This window comes from Phasianus colchicus, chromosome 17, assembly GCF_987193195.1.
Source record: "Phasianus colchicus chromosome 17, bPhaCol1.hap1.1, whole genome shotgun sequence".
NCBI lineage: Eukaryota > Metazoa > Chordata > Aves > Galliformes > Phasianidae > Phasianus > Phasianus colchicus.
Window position 1 is genome coordinate 9,047,424 of NC_143452.1, and position 19,713 is coordinate 9,067,136.

General features: G+C 42.5%; 1 protein-coding gene across 10 annotated transcripts; it reads left to right on the forward strand.

Moving 5' to 3' along the window:
- Positions 1-692: 692 nt before the first annotated feature.
- On the forward strand, positions 693-18,354 carry ARFGAP1 (ARF GTPase activating protein 1). 10 transcript variants are annotated; one of them, XM_090152020.1, is made up of 15 exons: positions 693-722; positions 811-921; positions 3,163-3,226; positions 3,835-3,944; positions 4,208-4,379; positions 4,497-4,597; positions 5,233-5,322; positions 6,157-6,253; positions 7,408-7,464; positions 7,792-7,824; positions 9,139-9,168; positions 10,549-10,605; positions 12,295-12,354; positions 13,473-13,549; positions 14,002-18,352. In XM_090152020.1, exons 3-15 carry the CDS (start codon positions 3,167-3,169, stop codon positions 14,348-14,350), a joined length of 1,293 nt encoding a protein of 430 aa, XP_090008146.1. In that variant the 5' UTR covers positions 693-722; positions 811-921; positions 3,163-3,166; the 3' UTR covers positions 14,351-18,352. The 10 variants fall into 10 exon arrangements, with proteins under 10 accessions (XP_090008146.1, XP_090008148.1, XP_090008149.1 ...); XM_090152022.1 differs by having other exon boundaries at positions 5,236-5,322; positions 14,002-18,351; XM_090152023.1 differs by lacking the exon at positions 12,295-12,354 and having other exon boundaries at positions 13,479-13,549; positions 14,002-18,354.
- The last annotated feature ends 1,359 nt before the right edge of the window (positions 18,355-19,713 follow it).

The window sequence follows — 19,713 nt, forward strand, 5'->3', positions numbered from 1 at the left end:
CGCAACATAAGAAAAAAAGAAAAAAAAGAAAAGAAAAAAAAAAGGAAAAAAGTAAAAAGAAAAGTAAAAAAAGAAAGGAAGAAGGAAGAAGGAAGAGGGAAAAAGGGGAGAAGGAAAAAGGGGAGAAGGAAAAAGGGGAGAAGGAAAAAGGGGAGAAGGAAAAAGGGGAGAAGGAGAAAAGGGGAGAAGGGGAAAAGGGGAGAAGGGGAAAAGGGGAGAAGGGGAAAAGGGGAGAAGGGGAAAAGGGGAGAAGGGGAAAAGGGGAGAAGGGGAAAAGGGGAGAAGATAAAAGAAATAGAGAAAAAAAGGAAAAAAGAAAAAAAGAAAAAAAAGGGAAAAAGAAAAGAAGAGGAAAAAAGAAAGAAAAAACGAGGAAAAAAAGGGGGAAAAAAAAGAAAAAAGGAAAAAGAAGAAAAAAAAAGTTTTCCAATATTTCTCCCAACATCTCTTTTGCCATTTTTCCACCCCGCTTTCCCACGTCACGATTCCCACCCCACGCCGGACGGTTCTTTGTATCTCACTTCCCACCAGCACAGCATCCACCCCGCACCCCGCTCACCCCGCCACGTCTCACCGCCTCCCTCCCTCCCGGCACACAACGGGTTAACCCGGCACCCACAATTCCTCGCGGCGCTGCAACGTCGCCGTCCGTGCCGTGAGCGGCGGCTGCGCCGTGCGGCGCCGGGCGGGACCGGAGCGGCCGCCGCGTCAGTGCTGTGCCGGTGCGTGCGGCTCCGTTCCTTCCTTTCCGGGCCCGGCCGGACGCCGTTTAGCCCTTCTGTTATATCCATCTCCGCTTTTCTTTCCCAGAGGTGGCTGGAAGCCGGCCATGTTTTGAAGCGCTTCTCTCGGACTCGCCTCGGATCCGCACGGCGCAGCTCGCGGCTCTCGGTGGAGGAACTGCCCGCCCCGCGGCTCTCGGTGAGCAGCGCCCTGACAGCTGCTCCGTCGGCATCGTTTGTCAGCCGGCACGGCCCGCGGGGTGTCTGTGCCGGGAGGTTGGAGCCGGGCGGGGGGCCGGGCTGTGCCGGGTTGGGCGTTGGGGGACATCTGCAAATGATGCACGGCGCGGCTGCCCTGGGCACGGGGTCACCGCCTATGGAGGTGTCCGACGTGGGGATGTGGCGCTCAGGGGTGTGGTTACTCGGTGCGGTGCGGACCCGAGAGCTCTTGTCCGACCTCAGCGATGCCGTAGAGTCCTGTCACAGCTCACACCAACTTTTTAGCATGCTGGATTTTCCCAGCGTAGAAATTCAGGTTGTGCGTTGTGTGATTGTTGCTCTGGAAGCGAACTGTTTGGGCTGGGAAATAAGTGTGTGAGGCTGAGCTGCCTGGAACTGCATGTTTCCGCCTTGCAACCTTTAGTTCAGGGTATTTATACCCATCAGTGGAAACATTCCTAAGCTGTACGCTTTGTTTAGTGCGTTAGATGACAATAATATTCATTTCAGGTATGTAGCACAGTGTATTTCCTTGCTTGGAAATAAGCAGAGGGGTTTTGTGCCCAGCCAGCTTCTGTGACTCAAGTAAGCTTGTGATAATGAGATCCCTTAACGTTTGCAGTGAATATCACTGGATTTAGGCCTGGCGGCTCTGAAGGCGTTCCCTGCTCTTACAAAGCTTGGAGCTTGACTTTTGAAAGGTGGGAAGCTGTACTGGGGCTCCCTTTGTGGATGGCTTACGTGGGGGAAGCTGGTGTCTCTGGCATGGACATATGTTCAATCTGCAGTTGGCCAAAGGTCTTTTGATAAAGGATTTTATACAGAAAAGCAGCGATGACAGAATCATAGAATGGCCTCAGTTGAAAAGGACCACAATGATCATCTGGTTTCAGCCCCCCTGCTATGTGCAGGGTCACCAACCACCAACCCAGAGCCACATCCAGCCTGGCCCTGAATGCCTGCAGGGATGGGGCATCCACAACCTCCTTGTGCAACCTGTTCCAGTGCCTCACCACCCTCTGTGTGAAAAACTTTCTCCTAATATCTAACCTAAACCTCCCCTGTCTCAGTTTAAAACCATTCCCCCTTATCCTATCCTCTGTCAGCTGGGAGGCAAAGGTTTGAAACTTGTGCGGTCTGTGGCCACTTGTGTGGTGTGGACATTGGCTTGGTCTACAAAGGATGCCTGGTTCATATAGTGCCCCTTAAATTACACAGGATTAAGTGCTGTTCAGAGTGTTAACAGAGGAATAGATGCTTTGGATAAAGGCATTGAGTTCTGCCACAGGTAACCTCTGCTTTTGTAACACATAGATAGAATTTTGAGTTTATTTCTTTCTGAGCCCTGTTGTCTTAGCTGGTGATGTGTGTAATTGCATTTGCACTGTTCTGTTGCACTGCTGTGGCTGGAATTCACAGGGAAGCAATAAATTGACATTGCCTCGTTCATACAAATTTAACATCAGTTTTCTTACTGGTAGGATTTTATGCTTTTGGTATTTAGTTTTCCAGTCATGAGCGTTCTGTGTCCTTTGGTTTTTCCAGGCTATATACTGTGAGTGAGTCACTTCTCTTTCTTCATGTGAATTGCCATTGCTCCCTGCAGCTGCATTTCATGCTTCATGAAAAATAGAGTGAGGTGATTTGGTCTGCACTGGAATTCAAATTCTTTTTTGTGCAAGAGGGTCCAATAATCACCTTGTTTTCTCAGAACTTAATTGATAAGGAAACTCATTACTTCTGATAGAACGAGAATCTTTTTTGTGTCTTCCCCTCAAGTACTCTGTTAGCAGCATTCAGCACTCCTCAGTGTCAGTCTGTGTCATTCTGTACCTTGGTTGGTGCATTTCTGTGTGTAAGGTCCCATGGAACCACGAAGTGCTTTTGGGAGGGGCAGTGGATGGCAGCAGTGGGTGTCAGGTTGGCAGGATGTGGCCATAGGAGGAGGAGTTCTGTGTTTCTCTTCCCTTGCCTGCTCAGCTGTGGCTGAATTACAGCTTTCCAACAGATGAGGTAGGATGACTAAAATTCCCCACGCTGTACGAAGTAAATGGAAAGGCAGAGTCGTGGTTTCTTCTTTTCTCTTCTTTATTCCCTCCTGTTTCTGTGGTGTTGTTTGCTAGGTTTTTATCATCGAGTTGTGCATTGATGGTACTGAACATCACACCAGTATCCAGCTCTTTAGTATGACTCAGATCTTGTTGTTGTTTTTCTTTTGTAGAATCATGGCAAGTCCAAGAACGAGGAAAGTTCTCAAGGAAGTCAGAGCACAAGATGAGAACAATGTGAGAAAACTGTATTCTGCTGTCATTTCCCAGAGCTGAATTGTCTTTCTGTCTGCTCCACTTATAGCTGCTGTCTGTACAAGCTAACCTATTTGTAGCACTTGTATGTCTAACTAATGGTAGCAGAGAAATAAGGATCTCTTGTATTTACATTAGTTCTAGTAATGTTTATTCATATATATGTTGTAACACGTGGCTGTGTGTTTGGCAGAAGGCTTTCAGAGGCTTTGAGTGCTGTAAGCCCTGGAGTCCAAGCAAGAGATGTCTTTGGTATAACTTACTATTTCAAATAGCTTGATAGAATGCTGCCTTAAATGCAATAGCCCAACAACAGCTTCATTCTTGTTTATGTCTTTCCCTACTGGTGTTTGGTACGTGATCATTTTATAATACAACTCAGGTAGGTGAATGCTTTCCATTCAGCATAAATAAACATTTAAGGGAAGCTGATGCTCTTGGGGTGGTGGTGGTTCCCAAAGAACTTTCCCTGCTGAACTTAATTCCTGCACAAGACAATTTCATGACCCAACTATTTGAGCTGTGCTTGGGGGACTTCCATGCGGGTGAGATCTGGTTATAGTTAGAGATGATTGTTTTCTCTCTTGCAGGTGTGCTTTGAATGCGGTGCGTTTAACCCCCAGTGGGTGAGTGTGACTTATGGAATCTGGATCTGTCTGGAGTGCTCAGGAAAGCACCGAGGCCTGGGAGTCCACCTCAGGTCAGCCCTGCAGACAAGAAAGCTGCTTTTTCTGTCGCTTTCCTTCTCTTGACAGCGTCTTTTAAGTGCCATATTTTTGTTTATTTCAATGAAGATTTGACCACCTTCTTAAGACACTCTTTCTTTTCATGCTTTGAGAGTATTTATTAACATTTCTGTATCCCTGTCCTTTTTTTTTTTTTTTATCCCTGCTGATGTATCAGAAAGTTAAAAAAAGCCATGATTTTTTTTTTTTTTTTTTTTTTTTGTAAACTGATTTTTAGTTTTGTACGTTCTGTAACTATGGACAAATGGAAAGATATCGAGCTGGAGAAAATGAAGGCTGGAGGTAACAGCAAATTTCGAGAGTTCTTGGAGTCTCAGGATGACTATGATCCCTGCTGGTCAATGCAAGAGAAGTACAACAGCAAAGCTGCAGCTCTTTTTAGAGATCAGGTAAGTTCTGTTGTGTGTCCTGGTGGAAAGCCAACTTGTCCTTGCTTTACAGGACCAGTGCCTATCTAGTATGAGAAGTTGTAGCTGGAATTGTGATTGTTTTCCTACCCATTTTAGGTTGCTACAGTAGCTGAGGGTAAGGAGTGGTCCATTGAAACTTCTCCTGCCAGGAACTGGACACCACCTCAGCCTAAAACGTCTCTCTCTTCCACCCATCGGTATGCACTGCTATTTATTGTCAGTACAGCTTTTGAATCTGCTGTTGCTGATGTTTGAGTGTCTGCTGCTTTTGTGTTGTCGATGGTGTTGTCTGAATAAATGTTTATTTTGCTGAAGTTTATGAATATGAGGAGGCAGAATTTCTGTTCTTGTAATTCCTACCCCCACCTCCACCTGTATCTTAAAGAATACACTTGAGACAGTTGAGATGGAGAGGAGGAGGAGACTCCCTGTTTCTGTTTTGACTTGCAGTGCACCTGAGATTCATTGTGTCAGTCATGCATAGTGTGTCACTGCTTTACCTTCACTACAGATCAGCTCCAGTTCACAGTTGAGTGCCAAAGAAAAAGGCTTTTCCTTATGGCACTAATTACTAATGAGAGCATCAGAACTGGACAGCAGTTCTTTTTTTCTGCCTTTGCCTATATGTTTGTTATTTTTTGCAATAAACAGTCAAGTTAACTGAACAAGTAATTGTAAATTGGCTTTTAGTGGTTACATTAAAGTTCCCTATGTGTTAGGCCAAAGAAATAATCAATTTCACACCTGATTTGTGATGATATACAACAAGATACATTGCTGAACTAGTGGTTTTTGCTATAGACTGTTTCATTGTTCAAATCTTTTGTTGAAGTAGTTCTGCTGGACCTTCTCAGAATGCAACTGCCTCTTCTGACAAGGCTTTTGAAGACTGGTTAAATGATGATGTCAACTCCTACCAAGGGTAATGCAATATTTATTAACTATTTATTTGTGCCTGGCAGTCAGGATGTTACACTACAGCTGTGCAATTGTGATGCTGATTCACTGGGCCGAACAGTTACATCCAAATGTTACAGTGGTAGGCTCCAAACTAGGTAATTCTTAGTGTATATAGTATCTTAACATGTTTTAGTCTAAGTCTATTCTTCTCCTTTTTTTCTCCTGTTTTCTTAATATTGCTTCACAGAATCACAGAATGGCCAGGGTTGGAAGGGACCTCAAGGATGATGAATCTCCAACCCTCCTGCAACATGCAGGGCCACCAACCTCCCCATTTAATGCTAGACCAGGCTGCCCAGGGCCCCATCCAACCTGGCCTTGAACACTTCCAGGGATGGGGCAGCCACAACCTCTCTAGGCAGCTGTTCCAGCACCTCACCACTCTCTCTGTAAAGAATTTCCCCCTGACATCCAACCTAAATCTCCCCTCCCTCAACTTAAAACCATTTCCCCTCGTCCTGCAATTATGAACCCTTTCAAAGAGTTGATTCCCCTCCTGTTTGTAAAGGTTTACTTAAGTTTCTGGTGTGAGTGATCTGTTGGAGAATCATTAATTAGCAAGGATTCACCAGTGGATCCTTTTTGGTGTTAAGTTTCTGTTAAGAGGGTGGGTTTGTATTTTGGGTGCAAGGCACTCTGCTAGTTCAGCAGCTGTCAGCACTACCAGACTTTTTCTTGCAAGTGTGTTTTAAAGTCTGCAAAATGATTATTCATTTATGCTTTATATTTTTGATTAGTGACTTGCTTTAATTCAGTCTGCTAATACAGATCCTGTTTATTCCTTTTCTTATTGTAGTGGCCAAGAGAATCGCTACGTAGGGTTTGGAAATACAGTAACCCCTCCAAAAAAAGAGGATGACTTCCTGAATAATGCCATGTCTTCACTGTACTCTGTAAGAAAATACTTGAGGACTTCTTTGATCTGCAGTAGTATTTTCTTCTGTTTCAAATGCTGTTGTTATTGCAGTGCAGATAGGCAAGGGAAACTAAAGGCTGCAAGTAGGTACAAAGAGATGTAGAGCAGTAGATCAGTTCCCAGTGCAAGAAAAATACTGGAGAACTTGGAAAGTTAAGCATCATGTATGAGATCAGTTCTTAAAGATAAGAAAATGAGGATAAATGAAAACATAACAGCATATGGCTGTACACTGTCATGAGTAAAGCAGAGATGGTGAAAGTTGGGTTGTTGGAAGGAAACGTGGAGTAAAGTCAGGAGCTGTCATATGCTGCAAAGTAGCTGGGCAGGACAAAATTTGGCATTTGGAGTCACTTAGACAGGTAGTAAGGTTTTTGACCAGGGTTAGTGGTCAGTGCTCTTCTGTAAAGCATCATCATATGATTTGGACAGAGAAAATCTCTTGTGTTAATGTGCTTGGAAGCTGTATTTCCAGTTATATTGTAGACTGTAGGCTAGAGAGTTAAAGTTAGGAACCACATCTATAATACATTGCAGATGTGCTTAGACAGCAAAAAAGAGGTGGCACTGTGTTGTCCAAGTGACTGTCAGCTGTTATTGGATACATGACGTCATTGAAACACACAACTAAAATGCCCTCTTCTGACCAGGAATGTGTATTACAGTGTAATTCTAAAGCATTTATGTGTATTCATCCCAGTGAGGAAACCTAGAATGTAATGTGTTACTTCAATATCCACTCTTTAAACAAAACCTCTGTACTTTGGTGGGATTTATTAAAAAAAAAGAAGATTAGAATCATTCTCCATTCTCCTCCTTCACTTTCTTTAGCTGGTTTCTTAGAGTAATTGTTTTCACACAGCCATTTCTAACAGAATAACAGCTGCAACTCACATTTCTGCACATTGCAGCATTTTGTCACAAGTAATGGAGATTCATTGCTATTATTGCTATTTTACAGTTGAGTGGTAGACTGCCTTTTTTGCTCTCGCTGGTGGGTGATTCTTATGTCCCTGGGACAGGCTGTGTTGGAGCACATTTTGACTTAATTTGGCATGTAATAGTGAACACTTGGTTATCATCTGTTACTGGCATTCATATAACTTGGTGCATTCTTGCTTTCTTTTAAAGGGATGGAGCAGTTTTACAACTGGAGCAAGCAAGATTGCCTCAGCTGCTAAGGAGGGTGTAAGTAATCACAGTGTATTTCAGTGTAATTCTTGTGAACTAGAAGTGGTTCTGTCATCACAATCTGGCTTCTAATAGAGATCTGTCTTTAAAAGCATTACCAAGACAGACTAAATCCCATTCGTTGCATCTCTTTGCCTATGGTGTATGAGATACTGGCAGTGAATGTTCCTATCTGCTGTATTTCTCATGTTTCTGAGTGGTCATTTCTTGTAAATTCAATTCTGAGTTTTCCATTTGTTTTGGAAGGGATCTCTCAGCATTTCAGATGTGTGTGTTTGCTAGAAATAAAACCTTTGATTTTTAAATTTGAACTTCTTTTCACAGGCTACCAGGTTTGGATCTCAAGCAAGTCAAAAGGTGATCATAGATTAAGCTTAGATCTTATTCACATTTAAAAGCCAGTTGTTGTCATGCATTTGTCTTACCAATTGATTCAGTTTTGCGTGTTTATCTTCATGGTGCACAGTAATTCTTAGGTTCTAGCTCTTATTTCCATGGGAATTGCAGTTACTGTGATCAGATTAAATAGAAAACAGACCATGATAATCTGCTGTGTATGTAACTGTCAGGTGCATTCAAAAGGCAGCAGAATGAAATCCTTCAATTTGACTGTGGACAGAAAACACTCCTGTTTTATTTGTGTGAAGCTTAAATGTCTGTCTTAAAGTAGTTTTCTTTTGTGAGTGATCTGATGTGAAGCAATCCATTCATAAATCCTGTTAAGATATTGCAAATGTGAACTGCTTAATAATGTTATTAAGTTCATTTGATTGGGTGCACTTATAACAATGGAAATTCCAGAAATATTTCCTCCTTCAAACTAAGGTTAGAACAGAGACAGCTAGACCTGAGTTATGCAGAGCTGTGATGTAAGCAAGATCTATTTGCATAGAACAGAATTAAATTTGAATGTAAAAACCTCTAAAAGGAGGGGGTTCTTAAAAGTGCCAGTATTCTGAGTGACTTGCATATGTTAATGCCTTGTATAAAGTATTTGACTTGGAGCTGTGACTGCCTGTATGCACAGCCTGCCTGCCTGGCACGTGGCTGGGCTGCTCTTGTGCCATACACATGTGAAACTGCAGGTGTTGGAGCAGGAGATGTGTGCAGTAGGATGGCAGTGCTCCACATAGCAAGCCAAGTTTGTGTGTGATTTTTCACAATGAACAAAAATGTCTTGTGAGAGCAGCCAAACTTCATACCTAGGAGCTTTAAAATATTTACTGTTTGGCTTACCTAAAAAAAAAAAAAATAATGCAGTGTCTGGCAGGTCTTCATTTTTCACTTCAGCCAGCAGTTTCCCTTTCAGAGAACTGTTTTTCCTCTATAATGTGTAAATAAAATGCAGAGTGTACAAACTCATCGCATCTACTGACAAGGACCTCAGCAGTGTGGCTCCCTGCAGCCTAAGCTGTGTCATTGAAGCTCACATTTGCTTCCTGAAACGTCTTCTATTCCTCTGTAGAACAGGCATAGCATCTTACTGATGGATTTATTAAAAGTGCATTTGATGTCCTTGGACCAAATGTATGCACTGTCAGTCTTGTCAGTAGATGTGAGGTTGGTGGAGGTTGATGCTACGTAACTTGCCTGAAAGAGTGCTTCCAAAGTTTTGCTAAAAGCTGCTTCTTCTGCCTTCCTTGCTCTTTCTCTTTTGCTGTCTGGGTAAAGTTTTGGGGCTACAAGCAGCAGCCAGAGCCGGTAACACCCTCACATACGTTCTTGTGCATGGACTCCTTGTCACTGTTTGTGCTGAATATGTGCATTTGCTCTTCAGCTGTCTCCTTTTTTTTTTTTTCTTTTTTTTCTTTTGTGCCTTAAGTCAAATCTGTTCAGAATAATGTTGTGTGTTTTGTATGGTAATGTTCCTTCAAACCTACCTAAAATAGGTTAAAACGGATAGAGATATCCGGGCTCCCTATGCTCAGAAAACATTCTGTGCTTCTTTCCATGCTCCCCATAAACACCAATTTCAGGATTTCCTTTTTGCATGTCTGATCCAGGAATGCAGTATTCAAGGCACTACCCTGGGGTGCTGTTTGAAGGCAGGCTCTTTAATAAACACACTGTGATGTGGTGTTAGTAATGGTGCTATCCAAAATCAATAGTAGCAAAGGTAGTGATTTCAAAGGAAACGTACCCAAATCTCAGTTTTCTGTATTTATGAAATTGTGTGATTGAGGATGTGGGTTTACATCAGAATTCATGCTGATACAAGCAATAGCTTCACTTGGTATGGCTGAACTGTTGGTCTGTTATGCCTTCTGTTAGGTAACATCCACTCAGTACTCAGAGGGATCTGTCATATTTGAAGAATCCTATTCAATCCCCTCTGTTGTTTTATTTGAGCACTTTTTTAGCCTCACTTCCAGTGCAGACAATGTGAAACATTTGCAAACTTTGCTGTCTTGCTCGGAATTGTCATTTTGTGACTTACGCTGCAGGCTCACAGTTTTGTAAGGTGCCCTATGTAAGGTCCTTCTGGATCTTGTTTTGGGCTGTAAGAGAAGTTCTGAAGTGTGTTGTTTCCTCTCCCTGCCTACCTGCAGCCTGAAAAGAGATCATAGAAGTCTTCTGTCACAACGTTGCCTCCTGTGTATGGCTTAGAAACCATGGGCTTGTTATTAACAGACAGCACCAGCAGCACTGTGAGGCAGAAGAATTGGTGAAAAATGATCAGACCAGATGTAATTCTACATGTGATGTCACTGGGGGAGAACAGGAAAAAAAATAGAGTGGATGAAGTTGTTTTTTTCCAAATTCTCAGCTGTGGGCTCAGCAGAGGGCCTGTCCTTAGGCTGGTTGATGCATTGCTTCTGCTCCTGCTGTGAGGTCAGGTTTTGCTTTGGCTCTGGGCAGCCCCAGCAACCCTCTGCCACACGCCTGTGGTCTTGGTTTTCCTCAGCACTGTCCTGTGTGTGCTTTCAGCTCATTCTGCTTGTACGAATCAAAGCTTAAGGCTTCATGTATTTTTGGAGACACTGCTGAGAAACCAGTCTGCCGAAAATGTTGGCTGTGTTGTTGTTGTTGTTGTTTAAAGGAAAATATAACTGACTTTGTTTTTGTTTTGCTTTTAAATAGGCATCAGAGTTAGGTCAGACATTAAATGAAAATGTTCTCAAACCTGCACAGGAAAAGGTAACTTTGGAACTAGTAAATTCCTTACAGAATATGATCACAATGACTCAGAGAGCAATTGCATCCTTCTATCACAACTTCACAAGCTGTCAGCGTGTCCTTCTGTTGGGTTGTTTTTTTCCTTGTCCAAGCTCAGTAGTGAAGGGGAAGCATCAAATAACTCAGAGCTAAGAAGTCACCAAAGGAGGGTTAATGAATGCATTTCTCCCTGCTGTGCTTTTCTGTGTCCATGATAAGTCTTTATCGTTAGATATTCTTGTATAGATTTCATGGTTTCAGTAATGGAAGATGGGCTAAGAGAAAAATACACCCTAAATGGAAAGAGAAATCATTTTTGTAAATACCAATAACTGTGGGTGTTAAGTTAATAATCTTTTCCCTGCTCTGCATGTCAGCATTTTTTACATTCAACCAAACATCTTTAAGCCACTGTTGTTCCTCTGCTGCCTCATTGGAGACAGTAAAGTTTGGAGCAAAGTGTGTGTGTGTGTGTGTGTGTGTGTGTGTGTGTGTGTGTGTACACGAGTGGGAACAGGTTATCAAATAGAAATTAAAAAAAAAAAAGTCTTGCAACCTTTACTTGGTATTTGTGCAGAAACTTCTTGTAGCTAGTACCAAATTTTGCATGCATGCATCAGCAAAACACAGTCTAAAGTAACACTGAGCTGTTCCAGTTGTGCTGTTTCTTGGAAACATAGATAGTGTGAAGAAGGTTTTTCTTCTTACAATTATTACTGACCAGAAACATATGGCTAATGGCACTTTGAAAGCACACAAAGCCACCTGGGTGAATGTAGGAAGTGGCCATACCAAAAAGCAAGGCAGGCAGTCCTCCTGAATGCTTAGTGAGAGCTGACAGAGCCAGTTTTAGGGTCGTAGGGTGGCCTGGGGTGGAAGGGACCTCAAGGATCATCAAACTGCACTCCCTGCTACAGACAGGGCACCCCTGGTTCACCTCACATCAAGTATTGCCTTCCTGTTTCCTCTGGTTAAAAAAAGAAAATAGTGCTTTTACATCTTCCCCGTTTGGCATGTGTTTGTTCTGTGCTTCTGGAATTTTGGATCAGCTCCAAAATTTTGAAGTCTTTTGTGGCAGTGTGGTGATCTATTTACCTCCATACCTTTTCCCCATACGTAAGGATTTTGATAAAGCAGCCTGGTGTTGCTTTCTGAAGACAGATGATGCCACTGCTTTGGGATATGGGTTAATCTCCAGTCTGAAAAGTATATTTTAGTAACAACAGGAATTCCCTTGCATTAATTTTATTAATTCTTTACTCGGATTTTTCTGTGATTTGAAATGTTAATTGGGTTTGTCCTCCCCCAAATCATCTGCAGTGCTTAGGAATGTTATTTTTAGGGTGAAATTTTGGGGGGTGTCTTTGTTTTTAGTGCTCAGTGTTAGTGCACTGCTGCTTTCCTCAGGTTTCTGTGTATGCCCACAGAACATCTCAGCATATTTCAAAGGGCTGAGGTTTGTTCCACTGGAGATCAATGGAGTTATTATTATCTTAATGGATTATTATTCTTATCTTAAACTTGCTAGCCTTGACTTAGGATTACTGTGATTCATGTCAGGTTTTTGTTCTCGTTAATTTCTTGTTACAAGTTGATACCACAAGAAAACTTGTTTTAAGGCTTCAGCATTGCTCTGTTTGATGACTGATGACCAATACTTTGATTCATTAGGTGAAAGAGGGGAAAATTTTTGAGGAGGTCACCGTGGGGGTATCGCAGTTGGCCAGCAAGGTATGGAGAGGCCTGCTTCTCTTGGAGGAGGCCAAGCATAAGCCAGTCTCCATATTCTTATACAGCACTTTCAGTGACCACAAAACATCTTTAGTCTCTACTTGTGGTGAACAGAAATGCAGTTTTCAATGGTCGGTACTTGTTGGGGTACTAAAAGAGCTCTGCAGCTTTGATGCAGTCCTTTTAATGGCTTCACTGAGGGCACAGTGTAGGGCTGTAAGACAACCAGTGTCCTAAAGACACAAAGAAAACCTCTGCTGGAGAATATGGAGACAGCTTGCATTATATTTGTGTGGTTGAACTTACTAACATTGCATACCTTTTTCTTTGTCTTCTTTTGCAATCATTGCTTGGTTTTGTGGTAAGTGCTCTCTGTGCCTGCTAGGTGCAGAAGTCTTGCAGAATCAGTGTTACTTAGGAGGGTTGGTTTGTCTTTTAAGCACTGCAGATCATGTAGTATGACAGCTCAGTGCCCAAAGTGCTGGGAATGTTTGAATAACACAAGTTTCTGTGTTGCCTGTTCTGCTTAAAGCCTGGCAACTTGAAATCTGAATTTTGGGGTTCCTCCTCCATGCCTGTGACTTAGAATAGTGACTTCCATAGGCATCACTTCAGAATTTGTGTTTCTAACCCAATACCGGTTCAAAATAATAACCCTGAAAGAGGTTATTTAGTCGTACTTGCTCTAGAACTCAACATTTGTCCTGTTCACATGAATAATACTAGTTAGAATGAGTGAGAAGTGTATAAAATATTAGAGATATCCATACTAGTCACATGGAACATCCAAAGAGTAATGCTGCCATTAAGTTTAATTTCACATAAGAGGTAATCCCAACATTTTTGTCAAGAAATTCTAGCAGATGGTTCAAAAGCCCTTACTTACAGAAGTGGATGAAAATGCTGAACTTTATGTACTTCTCAAATCATCCAGCAGCGTGGGGTTGTCAAACGTGTTTCCTTTAAATCAACTGGAAATTGCCCATCAAAAGTGTAAATATTAATCGGTGTCGTGACATTTTTTGTAGCATGTTATCTGTATCTGAACAAGTGGGAGAATGTGTTGTGACTTTTGCTGTTGGCTCAGTCCAGATGAGAAGTGTGTTCTTTCTGCCTAGGTTCAGGGAGTTGGGAGTAAGGGATGGCGAGATGTCACCACTTTCTTTTCTGGGAAACCAGATGATCATTCTGAAAGGTATTTCTTTTGTTACTATTTTCTGTCTCTTTAAAACACATTGTTTTGTCTCCTGTGTGTTCTCTGCAATGCAGTAGTACCAGATATTTTTTTTTTTTTTTAAGTGAAGAAATTATTCTGTCTTAGGGGAAAAAATTGCAAGAAGTCCTTCTCTAATGTAGTTCAGGGGCCCATAAAGTTGTTCTCAGTCTGAGAGCAAAGTAGTGCTCTGCACCTTGATTTTTAACTGTATGCCAAATGCATCAATATCTTTGTGTTGTAGACAGGTAGCAATGTATTTGAATTAGAAGAATAACCAGTGCTGTTCTGAGAAATGCATCTAATTCTTTTGCCTTCTGTTTTTGTTTTAGCAGAGGATGGTAACATCGTTGTGGTCATTTCTGTTTATTGTTGTTTTTGTGATAACTAATTTATTTCTCTCTTCCTCTTTCTCCCCACCTTGCCAATAACAGACCAGCCGAGGGAGACAGCTACCAGAACAGTGGAGGGGACGGCTACCAGAACAGTGCTGTAGATCAAAGCTTCTGGGAGACCTTTGGCAACTCAGACCCACCGAAAGCTCATAAATCTCCAAGCAGTGAGAGCTGGACCTATGTGGACAATTCCACAGAGAAGAAGAGCTCTGATAGCTGGGACGTGTGGGGCTCAGGAACAGTCTCCAACAACAAGAACAGTAACAGCGACAGTTGGGAAAACTGGGAAACCAACTGGGAAAACACAGGAGGGGAGAGCAAGGCCAAAAAACCTCCTAAGGCAACAAAAAAGGCATCTTCAGCTGATGATAAGTGGGATGACTGGTAGAACTGTTAACCCTGTTTTGTGCAGCTAGGAAAGGGAGACCACGCTGGCTGATTGAGAGGAGAAAGTTTTACACGCATCTGGAGTATCTTGGTTGACCTTACTGATGTGTTACTTTTTGTGCTTTTTCCATTTGTTTTCCTTCTGCCCCAACTTAGGAAGAAAAAACAAGTAGTGTCTGAATCTTTTATTATGTGAAGATGGTTCTCTCATTTTTATGGATAGTGAGAAATACATGTTCTCCTTGCACTATTGAGGCTGGGTGCACTGACTTTAAGAGCGATCTGAAAGACACAAGCACGTTTTAATGCCATAGTGTTGCATGTGTAAGCTCATAGGTATTCATCCAGTCTTCATATAATTTGAGATGACCAGAGATGTTTAACACAAATAAAGAACAGGCTGTATCTTGAAAAGGCAGCCTTTCAACAAGCGAGCTGCAGTTGAGTAGATCCAGCTGAGATGCCTTATGGATTGCTGTGACAGGATGAGGTCTGGCAATTCAAACTGGTCTGTAAGATACTTTTTACTGGAGCTTTCTTTTTAATCTTTGTGAGATTTTTAGATTTTCCGAGTTATTTTCTCCCCTTAGAATTAATCAGGATTCTAGAGCTAGATGATTATTTGTTCCCACTCATCATTTGGGCAGCCTGAGCTATCAAGGGATGTTCAGAATGGCTCCTTGTGCACTGTGTAAATTCCTCACCCATCAAGCAAGAGGAGCAGCTCTCCTACATGGATGTGATGCAGTGCTGTGTATCCTCCTTCCTTGCCTTTCCCTTTCTCCCACTCTGAGTATTTTGTAGGGTTCTGTTTTGTTTTTTCTTTTGTCTTTTTTCCTTGTATCTATCTATGTTATCTATACTGACAAAAATGAGATCTTCCTGCTGTTTATGGCCTTCTGGACATCTGTTTGGCAACTCAGCAGTGAAAGGAGTTAGGAAGAAAAAAAGAAAAGATTCCAGTAAGAAAAAATGCATGGAAAATATGAGGACGTTGAGGAGAGAGTCTGGCAGTGAGCACCTTCCAGGATAAGTAGAAGTTTATGTTTAATAGTAAAACTTAGATTAAGCAGATGTTTTCCAGATTAATCTTTAATATGTCAAACTGTATCTCTCTCTGTCATGTACTTCTCCACGTTTTCTTCCTGGATCCTGTTAGAGGAATACAATTTTGGAAGCTTCAGGAACTCCTTGTCAGCATTAAGGAATGGAATAGAAGATCCAGTTCTGTCTCAGTCTTGACCCCCAAAGGTGCTTCTCGTTACATGAGCCATATTGTATACAAAAGACCTACGATCTTTTCACAGTCAAGGTGTTTGTGGTGGATCACAAATGTACGCTGCCTGAGAATAATCAAACCTCAATTCATGACATCATTACATAGTTTGCTTTGGTAGCAGCATGGAGTTCTTTACTGCGGACACAGCAGATCTTAATCCCTACCCAAAAAGCCTTTTATTTTTAAAAGTAGTGAATTGTTTGAGCAGCAATGGGTCAACAATTGGATCTTGATCGACCCGAGTTACTGAAGTTACCTCAAATGTTGTTCTATTTTTTTTCCCCCCATCAAGGAGGAAAAAAACTCATCAGAGTTTTTCCAGACTGTAGTAATATTGATAAGTCAAAAAGTTATATTCAGCAGCTAAAAAACAAAGGGGAAAGAGGAAGGGGACTATAAATCACTCCTAAATGTAGCAGATATTAAAGGCTTACAGTCTTTGCAAATACCATTCAGGTATTTGTGTCCTGATTCTGTATTGTTATTAGCATGACTTTTCAGATAACGAACAAAGCATTTTCCTAGCCTTCTCTAGCCCTGTCCTGCAACAGCTGCATTTCTTTTTTTCTTTTTCCCCTTTGCTTTTGCTGAGGCAATGCCCTGAAGCTCACACAGTGTGTGGTGCTGCTCAGCACCCAGATCTGGGCTGAGCCATGCCTGCTTCCCCATGGGGAGTGGTCAGAACAGGAGAGATCTGGGTTTGCAGCACTGCTGTTGTTGCTATTGACAGGTGGTGACAGCCTTGCCTATGGGATTTCATTCTCCTCTTCCAGGTACGCCTTTGTTATCACTCAGTTGCATTCATATACCTCTGTTGCCTACCTGTCACCTGTCTGTGGTGCAGTACATGGCTGTGATGCACATCCTTGAGGGCCACACACTGCAGGTGATGTGAAGGAGCACTGCTGTGTCCCCGACTGACAGTCAGTCCTTGTGACGTCTTGCAGCAGTGGCAGCAAAATGCATCTGCTGCACTGCATTGCCCAACTGCTGGTGTCTGTCTGGAGTGATGCGAAGCTGAATCAGCCTCCTCTGGACAAACTTGGTATGGTTTCTTTTCATAAAGCTCCTGAAATAGCTGATAGTGGGATAAGCTTTATTTTAGTGCTTTCAGTCAGTGGTAGTGTGACGTTTGCATACATTCTCAGCTGTGTGCTTTGCCTAGGAGAAAACTGGTTTATTTATATCTCTCTTGTAGCTATGATTGGTATGAGCCTTTTGTTTGCTTTTCTGCTTTTACTTCTGCATTTTTGAGATTTTATTTTCTACATATTTTTAAATGGCCAGAGCCCTGCTAAGGTTTTTGGGCATTAATTTTTCCTCCAGTTCAGGAGACAACGACAGAGCAGTGTCTCTCTTGATACAGTACCCAGAAACGTGTTACTGGAAGAAACTAAAAACCAACATCGTGGCAGAAAGTGGAACAGCAACCACAAATCTCACATGCTAATAGGCTTTGGTTTCATGGACCGATTGGTATTTTTTAGTGACTTGTTTGAATCTGTGCATTTTGTCATGTCTTCCAAAGGAGAGAGGATGAAATGAGGACTCTGTGTTGCACAGCTCCAGTTTTATTGGACTCTTTGTTTAAGAGTGGATGGTTCAGAAGCTTGTGCTGTTGGAAGTTATTGTGTGTAGAGGGAATGTTTATTAACATCTCCCCTCCTTTCCTCAATTCCTCTTCTTTTCTTTTTTTTCCACTCCTGATCATGAGCCGTTTTGATAGTTGAACATCACTTTCCTTTCAATCCCACACCAGTTATTAAACAGTTCTGAGTCATCCAAGCAAACTGCCAGGGGAGAACGCGGTGGCTGAAACTGCAGCTGGAACAAGCAGACATTGCAGTGGTGGATAGCAGTTTCCTTTGTACAGCTTTAACTTTGGAAGACACAGAGCAGTTGGATTCCTCCAGGTAGCCTGAAATCAGAGAAACATTAAGATGTTCAAGCTGAGTGCTGCTTGCCAAAGCGAGCGTTCCCAGCCAGAAAGCAAGGCTAATCCTAGGAGTTGGGGATTGTTTTAAAACATTTCACTTGTGTTTTGGTGCCTCCTAACAATCACTGTGTTTTCAAGAAGTGCTTGGCCAGCTATTCCTGGTGCTGAGACCTGAAGGGTAACGCTTCTTTTGTTTTCCCAGGCAGACATGTAACATTCCATCATGTATTTATGAGTGTGATGATCTGTGCAATAACTTAACAAGTGTAGGTAAAACGTTTCCTTTTTAATCCAGGATACATTTAAAGATACAGTGGTCTTCTTTGAAAATAGCTGACAGCCAACCAAGGTATTTCAGTTCTCCCTCTACTTTGGCAATTCTAAATTCCATTAATGATGGATTGAGCAATCAGTGACTTAAACAGAAATGAAGAAACACGATGATGCACATCGTTAGAGTTTGATTGTAACGGTTCACGGTGATCTCTCATTGTAGAGCCATTTTTCATTATTGAGGCCAGCAGAAACCTGGTCAGTCTGGAATGCTGTATCTTTAATTTTCCTGATGTGTTTCATGTGAAGTTCACAGGAATGGCAATTTCAGTGAACGCTATTCATTGTTCTGTAGAGTGATACCAGACTTGAACTGCAGTGTCATCTTTTAAAGAGCATTATAATAAAGCAAAGAGCTATGAAGCAGAGCAGTGTTAAGCCCTTTTTCAGGAAACTTCCATTTACTTTTGAAAACTTTGGGAAAAGTCATTGGTTTCCATCAGTGTCACTACGTGGCTTTTGAATAAAGCTGGTCTTACTGTGGTTAGCAATGCAGAATGAACTCAAAATAGGGCACTTCATAATTAAGAAACAAGCAAAGTACTGTGTCAATGCCAGTATGTCTTCTTGGAGGAGAATATCTGACACTAGCAGTGTAATGGTGTTGGTATTCTGCACATTCTCTGCTGTGGGTGATGAAGGACAAAGGAAGCTGCCCGTGTTGCTGTCAGAGACCACAGCAGGTGCTTCATCTCTGTGCTTTGTAGGGGTTTCATAGTCTCACTTTAAAAACCAATTTAAGAGCTTGTTGTGTTAGGGATAGTTAATAACAACATTGTTTGCATCTTTAAAGTGAGCTGCAAAATACGTGCAACCGCTGCAATTTGTACTTCTATAGATGCTATTTTAACAGCTTGCTTACAAACACACTGCAGGAGAAGAGGTAGTTCTTACAGTCTGTCTTCCCAAACTGCCAGGTTTCCCTGGCTCATCCTTCAGCTGGTGGCTGTGCTTCACATTCAGATTCCAGTCCCCTCCATTAGACAGCCAGCCATGGGGGTGTGTGCATGCTTTGTGCCCTGAGCTTTATGGAAATGGCAGTAGGATCCAATCATGCTGACTTGTGGGAGGAATTGCATTGGCTTTCCCCCAGGAAAATGGGCAGTGGGTTGAGTGGCTGCACTATCAGCATCCCGGCGATGTGCTGCATCTGTTCCTGCTGCAGTGCTGTGCTTGTGGGATGCAGAGCTTCCCGTTGTGATTGCTGTGAGTAGTGGGATGTGCTGGCTGCAGGGGGGGTTCTGAAAGCATATGGAGTCCTGTTACCTAGAAATGTACACCACAAAGAGCATCAATACTTGCTCTGAGCAGGATGGTGCTGGTGGGTGAAACAAGAAGTCTTGTATAAGGAGAAGTGGGGCTGAGCTGTCCCATTCAAAAGCAGTAAAACCTAAAGATCCAACCTAACTGCAGCACCTCTATCCATTATATGTAAGTCACTGGCTCACACACAGGCCGACACTCATTGCTCGTCTGCTTGGCTCCAGCTGTTCTGCAAAAGGCTGCATCCCATCAGCAGTGCAGGGGAAGAAAAGTCACCTCCTGTGAGTGAGTCACTGGTGCTCTGTTTGGGTGATGGATCAAACCACGTATCTCAGTGTGGCTGCTGCTTGAGCAGGGGAATGCAGTGCTATCAGCTCCTTGCAGTTTGCAACCCCCCTTGTATTTCCCTTTAAGCACTGCCAAGTCGTGCTCCCTCAGAGGGCTGCTCAGCCATGGTAAAGCTGCAGAACATTGCAGCAGGTAAAGAAATAAATCAGCTCCTGCCAGGAAACATGGGAAGGCTGGAATGTGTCTCTCCAGGGAAAAAATACAG